The 13,097-nt window shown below is 33.2% G+C and overlaps 1 protein-coding gene across 4 annotated transcripts in view; it reads left to right on the top strand.

Moving 5' to 3' along the window:
- Positions 1–482: 482 nt before the first annotated feature.
- Positions 483–13,097, top strand: part of LOC125051899 (paired box protein Pax-6) — a 49,398-nt gene continuing 36,783 nt past the window's right edge. For all 4 annotated transcript variants that reach the window (XM_047652522.1, XM_047652520.1, XM_047652521.1 and 1 more), the window contains exons 1-2: positions 483–579; positions 10,972–11,197. In XM_047652522.1, the coding sequence (XP_047508478.1) occupies positions 567–579; positions 10,972–11,197 (239 nt within the window). In that variant the 5' untranslated portion in view covers positions 483–566. The remainder of the gene's footprint in view (positions 580–10,971; positions 11,198–13,097) is intronic.

The following is a 13,097-nucleotide window of genomic DNA, read 5'->3' as shown; positions in this document are numbered from 1 at the left end:
GTTACGATCATTATCAGTACACGAACGCCAAAACTATTCCTACTATGCAACAATAGATGGCGTTCTACACAATTCAGCGTATCATCTACCAATTAGCCGTGCCTCTCTTTCACCCACCAACAGTCAGAGTGAGACGGAAAGCTGCCAATATCAAAAGCCTTGATTGTAATTGATGATGCGATTGTCTTGGGGGTCAATAATGTAATCTCTCTTTTCAGGTCACGGTGCGGAGCGAATTCGACAACACTTCGGATTCTTTAAATTCTAGTCATTTTCAATTTAAAAAGTGATCTTAGTTCAAATTGTGCAAAACGTGTGCAAACGCTGTCAACTGCTTGTAATTAGCAGTAAAAATCGAGTAAAGTTTAGCGGGGTTAAGGTTGTAGGGCAAAATAGGGGTGTGCGATAGAGGCGTGGGGGACTTTTTTTCGTGGGCCGGCGGCGTGGCGCTGCACGGGGGCTGGGGGCGGGCGGCGCCGGCGCCCGCGCACGCGGCCACCACGCTGGTGGGCGGGCTGGTGGCGCCGCCGCGGGAACCCACCACGGCGGCTGAAGCCTTCTGGAAAATGCCACATAAAGGTAATTTTTTTATTTATTTAAATCATAACATATCCGCTCTGCAGACAGTACGATCCAACCACTACCCATGGGCACCTGCAACTGCAACCTGCAAGGAGGCTAGACTGTGCTGCTGAACTGTGCTTTACGTCGTATTATCTATGTGTATATGTTAGTAGTGTATAGTTTCCCATGGTAAATGGACACAATAAAATTCCAATATGATACCAACTAAAGCTTCCGAAATCCGAGGGGTAATTAAAAATAAAATGTATACGCTATGTATTTTATTGTATTTTTAAGACGATTTTATATATAGGAACAATAGGAGTTCGGTAGGAAATTAAATTATAGCCAGACATAAGACGGAAACTAATAAAAGGCCGTAAAGTGACCACTAAACTATGTAGTAATAGGTCTTGCTAGTTGTGCGCTAACTTGTTAACTATTGTTAAGTTAGAAGCTAACTTGTCCTCTTGTTACTAACTTTAACGGTTTACGACTTGACTATTTGGTCTCGTTCAAGGGTTTCGGAATTATAGTTTCCTATACACCTTTGATTAAAAGCGTCTTTATATGAAGTTACAATTGATATTGATACATAGATAAATGTTGATGAATAAAATAACTTTTTTCATATTAGACACAAAACGTCGACGGCGTGTGTCAGGCATAGGAGGCTGATCACCTACTTGCCTTAGATATCATGAAAAATATACAGAAATCTGAGGCCCAGACTTAAAACGGTTGTAGCTTCACTGATACTGAAACAAGAACACTTATGAACGTCAAAAGAAACTATACCAGTTCGCAAGTCAAGGGCGTAGAGCGGGCAATAAGAACTGCCAAAAAACTTTACGCCACTCTTTTTAATCGCCAAGTTTTTAGTCAAACAAATTGTTTGAACTGGAATTATCTGTAGTATTCCGGTTTTAATAAAACTGATTTGGTTTTCGAATATCAAATAATTGTTATTTTCAAATTACTCAATAATAGTAGGTACGTACATATACCACTTTTATAATTTTACGGAAGGAAATTAAATAAAAAAGGCATTTCAATACAACATCGCAATGAGGATGAAAGGCTATGGAAGACTTTGTTGAAGTATTTTTATAAGTTTTTCTGGTAAAAACTTAGTTAATAATAATATGACATCTTTATTTATTTCTATGTCTCGTTTAATACGCCATTTGTCAAATCAAAATTTTAAATAAATTAGTGTAGCTACAACCCTTTTAAGTCTGGACCTCAAATTTCTGTATCTATTTCGTAATCATTTGTCAATCTAATAGGTAAGTAGGTGATCAGCCTCCAGTGCCACACGCCGTCGACTTTTTGGGTCTAAGGCAAGTCGGTTTCCTTACGATGTTTGCCATCACCGTTCGAGCGAATGTTAAATGCGCACGTAGAAAGCCTTTGGTTCACAGCCGGGAATCGAACCTACGACCGCAGAGATGTAAGTCGCACGCTGAAGCCACTAGGCCAACACTCAAAAGTCAAACTATATTTCATAAGATTTATTTGGGTCATTAAGACAGATCATAACTATCAATTTTATAGTCCCCGTTTTGACTATTCCTCAAAACAAAATAACACGATTATTCAGGAGCCAGCCAAACGGAGCATGCAGTGTTCGCGTCACATTATCTCTAGATAGAGACAAATAGAGCGGAAAATTACTCGTAAGAGGGAGATAAACAGCATTTTCTTGTTGCGCTGAAGTGATTTTAATGATTAAGGACTTAGTCTAGGCGTACAGACTTTTAAGCTATTTCATTGTTCGTGTGTGGATTTTAAGATATCGGATAGATTTCTTTTAATTTTAATAATAGTTTAATATTGTATATAGGTATAATAATAATTATTATATTTATATATTTATATTATTATTAAGTATAATAGTATTGATAAGTACAAAATTAATACAAAGTTTGGTCCCCGTAGGTACCTATATTTCCTCGCTGTATTGCGATACTTATTCGTTGAGCGAGGAAAGCACCATGTATGTAGGTCAAGAATATTGTAAATATTGTATATTTGTGTGTTAATAATAATATAAACTTTCATTATTAGTTTAAAATATCGATAAAAAGCCTAAGAAAATTTTTTTTTTTTTGCAATTTAGTATCATTGCGTCGAGTATTCTTTTGTTTTAATTTGTAATTAATATATCCAATTTGGTAATATTAAAAGACTTACATTGTTGATAAATATATAATAGCGATATAACATATACATTAAAAATAAAATCCTTCAGTTAGTAAAAAACATTTTGCTGAACTTATATTAAACAAAAGACAATAGAAAATCTTTACTCCATACAAAGCTTAAATCCTAAAGTTTGTTGTTCTAAAAGGTATTAGCAAATAATTTTTTTAAATGATAAATGTACTTAGAGATAATCTGTAGATACAGTTAGACTTAACAATTGTTTAAGACACAATAGAATTACAATTAACTAGTACATTTTTAATAGATTTTTAGTATAGAATTATACCTTGTTTATTTTCGGAGATAATAAGTAGGATATACAACTGTGTATGGTGAAGTCGGGTAGGCCTTCGTACATACCTGGACCAAATCCAGGAGGTAGAAGGATAAGTTAAAGTACCTACAACCGACGAGCATGCATGGTGGATGAAGCGAGAGAGGTAGGGACTGTAGCAAGTGGAGAACCGTGATCTCTGCCTACGTCTTCAGAAAAAGGGGAGATGATATCAATAAGTAATATAACAAAATACAATAACTAACCTTAAAACATAATAACAAAAATATATTATTTAAAGGAGTCCCAACTCGATAAACCATAATAATAATTAATTATGTTGGATTTCTTTAAACTTAAATATAACTAGCAAATCGATGTTATAGCGATGTTATATTTTTTGTCGTCAAATTCAAATCCAACACATACACAAACTCGAGTGTTCAATATGATAAAACATTGTCACAAAGTCATATATCACAAAGCTTTTAGACAAAAATGTCAACTTAAACTGTGTATTCAACATTTGTCACAGTTTTTGTGGGGCGTGGTCGCGAAGTTAGATTTATGTCGTTACAAACGACATTATAAATTCACAATGCGATTTTTTTTCATTCGTAGATACAATTATGAAAATACTCTTATACACGGGGTATGTTATGGGGTATGTTTTTTGTAAGCTAACATTTTGCATCTTACTACAGTCTATAAATAAAGTTGACAAATATTATTTTGTTTAATCTTTTCGTACAAGTATTACGGCTTCAATATTTTAATAACTTGAAAGTTGTTAGTATAAATTTTTGAATATCAAATCAAATTTAACAGTTATCTATACTAATATTATAAAGAGGAAAGATTTGATTTTTTGTTTGTTTGAAATGAATAGGCTCCAAAACTACTGGACCGATTTCGAAAATTCTTTCACCGTTGGCAAGCTACACTATTCCCGAGTGTTTCATTTTCAAAAAAATTAGGGATGCTTACTAAAACTTGAATAATCTAACCCAAGGTGTAAAAAAATAAACACAAAAACTTCCTTCAATCGCGTGCGCTGCGAAAACTATTAATGATTGAACAAAATGATGTATTTAAAAAAAATGTCGCGACAGCATGTCTCTATCTTTTATAGTTACGTCCACAATAAGCGTCCTTTTATTAATTTTTTTTATTAAAATACCACCGCTAGATAAGGCTCTTTATTCGTACCTAGGTATTGATCCTTATCAAAATAAATACCAACGTTTCACATAAGCTACAATTTAATGGCATAACCACCAAAAAAGCATGGTGGATTGGTGTTCTCCTGCCGTTTCTCTTGAATAGTTTACTACTATGTAATATAACAAAAATCTTAGCCACAGCAACGCTTGGCCGAGTCTACTACTAGACTTATAAATTATACATACATATATATATATTATCTGTATTAGCACTTACTTAACAAATAATAAATGAGTAAATATGCAACAGATTTATGAATCTAAATAAAGCATTAAAGCGATTCAAAAAGGATGGTTGCATTCAAAATGGCGTTTATCCTTACAATTAATTCCCCCATAGATAATTCAAAAACAGATACAAAATAATAATAATAAGGGTTTCAAGTGGGGGTTGTCTGCCTCTGACACCTGGTGTGATGTCAAACACAGGGACGACCCTTATGTATTTACTATGTATTTGATTAATGTTAGTATATAAGCCTATTTGTTAGTGGATTAGTTTGAATCGGTAATATTTGTAACTCTAAAAAGTATAGTTTAATTGAATTTTTTGACCATAAAAATATTATTTATAATTACTTTTATGTGAATTGGATGGTGATTAGTCTAACATTTTACGAGTCTAGTAATTTTCGTAAATTTTTAATTTGTAAGTATTATACAATTCAAATTCAAAATCATTTATTCATATAGGTAACACAATGTACACTTATGAACGTCAAAAAAGAAATATATATGAAATGCTTCTAATTTTACATTTACTACCAGTTCTCAAATCGAGGGCGTAGAACGGAAGAGATGAAGTGGAAATAAATTCAAGAGGAAAATCAGCGCATAAGCCAGACTCTAAATAAGCATATTTTAATTAAGAGTACATCAGAACTAGAAGATGCATCGACACAACAAAAAATTACTATAAAATAGAACTCAAATTACATAGTTTTCTCAATTTATCCTACATATATTTGGATGATATACTACTTTCAGCGAAACATCGACTCCACAAATTTCAGAGCGCAGAGGCCATTGTGAGCTTAATATAAAAAATCAACTACAACTACACATAAATTTATAGTCGCGGCCATAAAAACGGGGATTAAAAATAAATCGCTCGAATAAATTGCACCTCTGAAATTAAAATGTTCCCTCACGACACGCGCATTCGCGACACTCGTGGCTATTTGGTGCACGTGTTGAGCGCGAGCGGGTTTAGTAGCGATTTCAACTCGTAATCTGTCAAAGCTAGGTTAGGTTTTGAGAATTAAATAGCAAAATTTTCATTATATGTTTCACATAAATGACAAATGGCTATTCGTTGAAATAAATGATTTGTGTAAATATTGATTGAACCCTATAGACCAGTGCAGATAGCCTTTAAAATAAATAAAAAGTGAAAAAAATTACAGTAGGATGAAACCCATTAGAAAAGCAGGGGAATATGATCAAAATGAAAGGAAAAATAAATTACGGTCGATCTGAGGTCGGGAAGGGGTAGGGGGGGAGTTTTAAGGGTAAAAAACGGTTTATCTCGATTTCCGGCAAAACTACAAGTCCTATCCAAGAAAGTTAAATGGCAAAGTTGGAGGTAATAAAAAGATCTAAAACTTTTGTATTCACACATTTTTCACATAACCTCAAAATTTATGTGAAAATTTAAAAAAAACAAGTTTTTGGTTTTTTATTTTTATCTTTAACAAAAATTATTTTTTTTTAACGAAATTTGGTGAAAACTTACCTTTCTATGTCCCAAATACACTGTAATTTATTTGATTAAAAATATTTATTTGTTCACCTTATTTTGAATTAATATCGAAAAAACACCCTAATTTTCAATCGAAAATTCTGACGTCAAAATTTCAGCTTTTTTCAAAAAGTTGGTGTGCTTTCAGTTCGTTGAAATCTCTACTTTCCTATGGTAAAAAAATATATATATATTACCATAGTAAATCTTCTCAGAAAACGCAAAAAATCGTATGCAGTAACGCCCAGACCTGTCATCCCCTTCCCTACTTCTCTATGAATCTTCTTTAAATTATAATCAGATGCCTATTTATTACTATTTTAAGATAATTTATATATACCTGAGTGACTTAAAAAAAAATTTAGCCTTTAGATGGGCTAAAATTTTCGTATTTCATAGAGAAGTAAGGAAGGAGATGACAGGTCTGGGCGTTACTGTATACGATTTTTTGCGTTTTCTGAGAAGATTTACTATGGTAATATATATATATTTTTTTACCATAGGAAAGTAGAGATTTCAACGAACTGAAAGCACACCAACTTTTTGAAAAAAGCTGAAATTTTGACGTCAGAATTTTCGATTGAAAATTAGGGTGTTTTTTCGATATTAATTGAAAATAAGGTGAACAAATAAATATTTTTAATCAAATAAATTACAGTGTATTTGGGACATAGAAAGGTAAGTTTTCACCAAATTTCGTTAAAAAAAAATAATTTTTGTTAAAGATAAAAATAAAAAACCAAAAACTTGGTTTTTTGAAATTTTCACATAAATTTTGAGGTTATGTGAAAAATGTGTGAATACAAAAGTTTTAGATCTTTTTATTACCTCCAACTTTGCCATTTAACTTTCTTGGATAGGACTTGTAGTTTTGCCGGAAATCGAGATAAACCGTTTTTTACCCTTAAAACTCCCCCCCTACCCCTTCCCGACCTCAGATCGACCGTAATTTATTTTTCCTTTCATTTTGATCATATTCCCCAGCTTTTCTAATGGGTTTCATCCTACTGTAATTTTTTTAGGTTTCAAAAATTATCGGCACTGGTCTACTACGTTTATGTCAGTATTTATATATTATGTATTATTCAGCATTGCATATATTTATTTATATATTTTCTACATATTTAAATATGTATTAAAGTGGGGACAATGTTTAAAAATCATTTAAATAATTATACTCTAAGATAATAAATAAAATCTTAAAAAAAAATTTTTATTCATATTTGCCTGTCTACAGATAAAAATCGTTAATACGCTAAAGGATTAAGCGATGACCTTTAAGTTTTAATTGATATTTAACAAGTCTTTGTTCCCAATCACTTGTAATTATATTGTCTTGTTAACTGATACGACATTTAAAAGAAACGATTAAATACATTAAAAGAACACAACCTACATCTTTATATTAATTAAGTTTCTTGAAAGATTCAACGTGATTTCCTTGTATACAAATGTATGGGTGTAATTGCGTTACTTACCAATGTACAACATTTAATTGAAAGTAAATTAATAAACAAAAGTTTCAACCATTTCAGTAATGACCTAGTGGTTTCAGTGTGCGACTTTCATCCCTGAGGTCGTAAGTTCGAACCCCGGCTGTGCACTAATGGATTTTCTTTCTATGTGCGAGTTTATTCGCTCGAATGGTGAAGAGAAACATTGTGAGGAAACCGACTTGCCTTAGACCCAAAAAGTTGACGGCGTGTGTCAGGAAGCTACCCACTATCCTATTAGATTGACAAAAGATTGAAACTTATACAGAAATCTAAGACTTAAATAGGTAGCGCTACTGATTTATTTATTTATAAATTGGATAGTTTGTATCGGATATTTAAAATGCAATTCTTTTTGCAGTAGTTTAGAACCCTGATATTAACATTAATTAACGCCGACGCCCATTACATAACCAGTAGTTATTCGTTACCCCTGCGATTGTCCATTGTTCTTTTAACAGTCGTTGCTTGTTAGTGCGTGCACAGTCGTTGACGTTTGACGAAAGGTACGCCAAGAGGTGTTATTTCTAACGAGTTTCGGCGCGAAAATCACTTTTAATTGGCGAAAGCTATATTTAATATTGAGGGGGTATTGTACTGAGAATTAGTTAATCGTAATTATAGTTGTAACACGTGTTGTATTGAGATATTATTGAGGCCTATTATTTGATATGTATAATATAATCTATTACAAGTATGAGTTATTGATATGACATCCTGATTCTTTATTATTCAAATAAAAATTAATAAGTGGCGCTACAACCTTTTTAGGTCTGGGTCTCAGATTTCTGTATTTGTTTCATGATCCTGTGTCACCATAGGCAAATAGGTGATGAGCCTCATGTGCCTGACACACGAATTTTTGGGTCTAAGGCAAGCCGGTTTCCTCACGATGTTTTCCTTTACAGTTCGAGTGAATGTTAAATGCCCACATAGAAAGTCCATTGGTGCACAGTCGTGGTACGAACCTATGACTCAGGGATGAGAGTCGCATACTGAAGCCAGTAGGCCGACACTGCTTTTATGATTGCAAATTAATCTTATTACATACCATAAATATTCACAAGACACGATATACGATACGATACGATATACGATTGAAACTAGAAAAACTACATCAAGCCGAATTCAAAGAAACAAATGAACAGAACCACAGAACCCAATTGTTTTGGCCCTTTCACTAACTCCCACCCATGACTTAATCAAGTCCCAGCCCCAAATTCGCCCACAAATTGCATTCAATTGTTCACTTTTTACCGCCAGGCATAAGGGGTAAAAGGAATTATCTGTTAGACGTTTGATCGGTAATTCTATTCAAGAGTATTGGTGTGAAAACACGCTCACGTCTGCAATTTGGACCGCAACTGCCAACCACATGTTTGAAAACTGAAATTAGCTTTTTGCCGACATTGTGCTGAAATTTTATATGCAATTTAAGTTATAATATGTAATGGCTATTTAGGAGCTTAATTGATGCCCTTTTAAAGCGTTTCTTTAAGCTTTCTGATCCTAGTTTCTTATCGTGACTGGTTGACTATTTAGAATCTTTGTATAAAGTTTTACAGATTTCTATTTAAGGCCCTATCCCAGCACGAATTGCTGTGTCAGTGTCTCGGGTGGACTGCAGGGCGCAGTGGAGAGCTGGAGCACTGTGGCGCGCCGGCCCGTAATAACAATTAGTTATGTAAAACATTAAATTAATGTAATTTTATCATTTTTTTTCTGAAATGGATTACTTGTGTCTACTTGGCTTGCGATAAAATATATCGCGTAGGTAAATTTCAAAATCATGTTCTATATACATTTTCGTCATAAAATGAATTCAAAATGTCAAAAATTGGCTATGTTCGTTTTTTTATATCAAGCGAAGTTATTTAAATCGTGTATCGATTTTTCAAAATGGATACATAAACTACTCAACCCCACCGTATATCTTTTCGATTCGCCCTACTTCAAGAAACGATGACGAAAAATGGAAAGAAACAATGTACTTTTTTGGAGTTTTGCGACCAGATCGGTCCTTAAGCTGTATTACCAATATATCTCAAGATTATAAAGATCCAAATATAAAAATAATATAAATCTATTTCAATATGGAATCTATATGCCAAAACCTTTTTTAATTTTGGCGTTCTATGGATATTTTCGCCAACAATAAAAACCTTAAAAAATATATAAAATTCCTTTTCAATTCGAAACGGTTATAGATACAATAGAAGCAAGATTAGATAATAATTTGCGGTTCCTTAAGAGTCTTTTTTAGATTTGCAAAGCGGATTATTTTTTTCAACGGGTTAAATTTTTTTAAATAGCCCTCGGGATGCACAGGTATAATGGTGATTTTTTACACCTACTCAAACTTTTCGATCGAGCCACTTGAGAAAATTGCATTCGCCAATAATAATAATTGAATTGAAAAACGCTAAGAATGTGTGATTTGAAGTGATATTGTTTGGTAACAATAAACTCGGCACCTGCAATTTATTAAAGGACCAAATTTGGTATCATTTTTTTAAAACGTTTATAAAAGGCAAATAAGTACACATATTACGTAACGACTATTAAAATGAAATATATAAACTATGTATTTCATTTTAAATATGTAATATATAAATAAGCTATACTTTTAAAAATTAACAACGTCATCATGGTACGGGCTTTACAATCACGTTTATTGATTTAATTTACTATAATCGTTATCTGTAATCTAAAGTAATGATAAGGAGCATAGGTTAGGTTATATTTTACCTCTATACTTTAAACAATTCATAATAAAACTGTGATGAAAAATGACTCGGCGGACATTTTTATCAACTTTTGCAGAGTTGTTTTAGATACCTTGCTGTGTTAAAATTTTTCTTTATTCTTACATAATTATGTATTTGCAATGTATATTCGCGGATGCTTGGCGGACCCATGCGACTTCAATACAAAGAGTTTCCTCGTGAGTTGTGTGCTGCGATATTGCGGGCTACTCGATTGTGAGGAAGTTGCATGGATCTGGTTAGCGCTGCGCCTTCAAATGTCATTTTCATACATGTATCTTCTCTATAACATATTTTAATAAGTATCTAGTCTTGTCCTCATTGTAGCATGTGTGATGTTTGAGAGAAAAAAAAACAGGGTTTCAATTACGATTTGATGTTAATACATTATTTCATACCATTTTACCTGCAAAACAATATTGAAGCAAGCTGTGTATGTTTCTTATTTATTGTTCCATATTAGGGTTGCCTGCAAGAAATCGCTTGTTAGCGATAAGGCCGCCCGTTGCTTAATAACTTATGTACCTAACCTGATTTTTGTCTTTTATATGTATCTATGATTTTGTATATTATGGTAAGGAAGTGTAAATAAATAAGTAAATAAAGATATGATAAAATATTCCATATTAAATCTAAAATATACTGTTGCTTTGTACCATACATGGTATGTAATGATGAGACTATACCTCCATTGTTTTTACAGATGAGCTGATGCATAGCGCAGCTATGGGTGGTGGTGGGCTATTCGGCTGTTCTTCAGCCGGACACAGCGGCATCAACCAGCTTGGAGGGGTCTACGTTAATGGTAGACCGCTTCCTGACTCCACGCGGCAGAAGATCGTGGAGTTGGCGCACTCAGGTGCGAGGCCCTGCGACATCAGCCGGATACTGCAGGTCTCCAACGGCTGTGTCTCTAAAATACTTGGGAGGTGCGTATAAAGTTTAAGAAGGTTTAGACGCAAAGGAATGCGTCTAGAAGGGGACTCGACTCTCACATTTTCCTCTTCGTTTACTAATAATATCTTAAATAGGGCCATATTAAACTGTTTCACGGATTTTAGTTTAGACGTGAATTCCATTCGTGGTGGATAATAATAAAAAAGTGCGTGCGTACAAAGTAGGTACACATGTCAGAATTGAAACTTCTTTGGCAAACTAATTTTTAAGTCTTGTTCATATTTATACACATGTAAAACTTTAGAATTCCGAGACTTAGGGGGAGGGAAAAAGGAAGATATGTTAGGAATTTAATGAATTTAATTGTCATTAAAATATTAAAAGTGTCGAAAATTAATACAAATTATTAATATTTTTTTCAATTTATTTCTACGATAATAAAAACACGTAGCATTTTAATTTACAATTCATCATTTGAGATTTCAATAAATTATAAAATACCTACTAATATTTCATAAATTTTCTTTACGAAATTTTAATTTAAAAAATAGAATTTCTATAGGTAAGGTATTTTGCCTTTCTCACTCTCTCTCTCAATCGGTCTCAATAGCTCCCTCCCTTTTCTTCGACAAAAACGCTGCACATCTTCGTGACGTTCCGTAAAAAATTTACCCTCATGCGCCTAAAGAAGTTTCACTTTAAAAATTCGATACATTAAAGAATTATAGTTTATTATTCCCTAACACATAGCTTACATCTTAAAGTAATCACAATAGTCAAAAATTGTAATCCGATAAAATCCTATTACAAATATGAAATTCGTATCACAATTAAACACCGAATAAATGAATTAACAAAACCCATTGTTATTAACAATACCTTGAATCGATTGTCTAAGATGAGGTCAAATTCTCGAGACACGCCAAATTGACAGAATTCCCATAATGCCTGCTGAGGTAGCATACAATGCCGGAACAATCGCGTTCGAGATTTCTCGACTTAATCAATACAGGAACTACATTCCCATAGTATTGTTTTTGTATGAATGGACGTGTGCCCAGCGTGCTAGGTGGGAATATTCTGGGTGCCGCGTGGGGTGCCTAATTTCAACGGAGTTGCTTGATTGCGATTTTATCGCTGTCGTTAAGTATTTGCCCTCAACCCTCGATTTTGTTAAATCCAATTTGAGAGCTTAATTATTGAAACTACCGTGCTAAAAATTCAAATTTAGAATTCTTTCTAAAGGTGCCGAATTAACGGAAATTTGTGGCTTTATAACATACTAGCTGATCCGGCAAACGCCGTTTTGCCATGTCATTATATCATTTATGGTTATTGTGCCTCTCTCGACATAGATAGGTATAGTGTGTCGCGGACTTTTTTGTAGATATTTATAAGATCTACAATTACTTAAAACATTTTATGGTTCTATCTTTAATAGTTTAAGCAGGGTACGCAAAATAAGTAACTTTTTTGGTTGATTTTTACACCTTGTGTCCGAAAAACCCTAATATCTTACGGAACCCTATTTTTGTTCAAAATTAAATATAGCCTATATTACTCGTGGATAATGTAGCTTTCGAATGGTGAAAGAATTTTTAAAATCGGTCCAGTAGTTTATGAGCCTATTAATTACAATCAAACAAACAAACAAACAAAGTTTTCCTCTTTATAATATTAGTGTAGATGATATATCGAAAACTTTTACTCTTCTAATAAAGTACTGAATAATAAACACTTCGATAATGTCAAGGTATTTCCTTTACACGACAATACAAAAAAAAATAGGAAAACAAAACGCCAAAAGTCAATCGCGAACAATAAAATAAAGACGTCAATCAAACAACTAGAATTTTAATACCGGGTGTGCCTTTCAGGGCTGTCCCACGACCGCCCCTAAATAAAAATCAAAATAAAACATTATTTTGTGGT

Source organism: Pieris napi, chromosome 8 (assembly GCF_905475465.1).
Source record: "Pieris napi chromosome 8, ilPieNapi1.2, whole genome shotgun sequence".
Lineage (NCBI taxonomy): Eukaryota > Metazoa > Arthropoda > Insecta > Lepidoptera > Pieridae > Pieris > Pieris napi.
The sequence above is the reverse complement of the archived record's forward strand: the minus strand, read 5'-3'. Positions and strand labels throughout refer to the sequence as shown.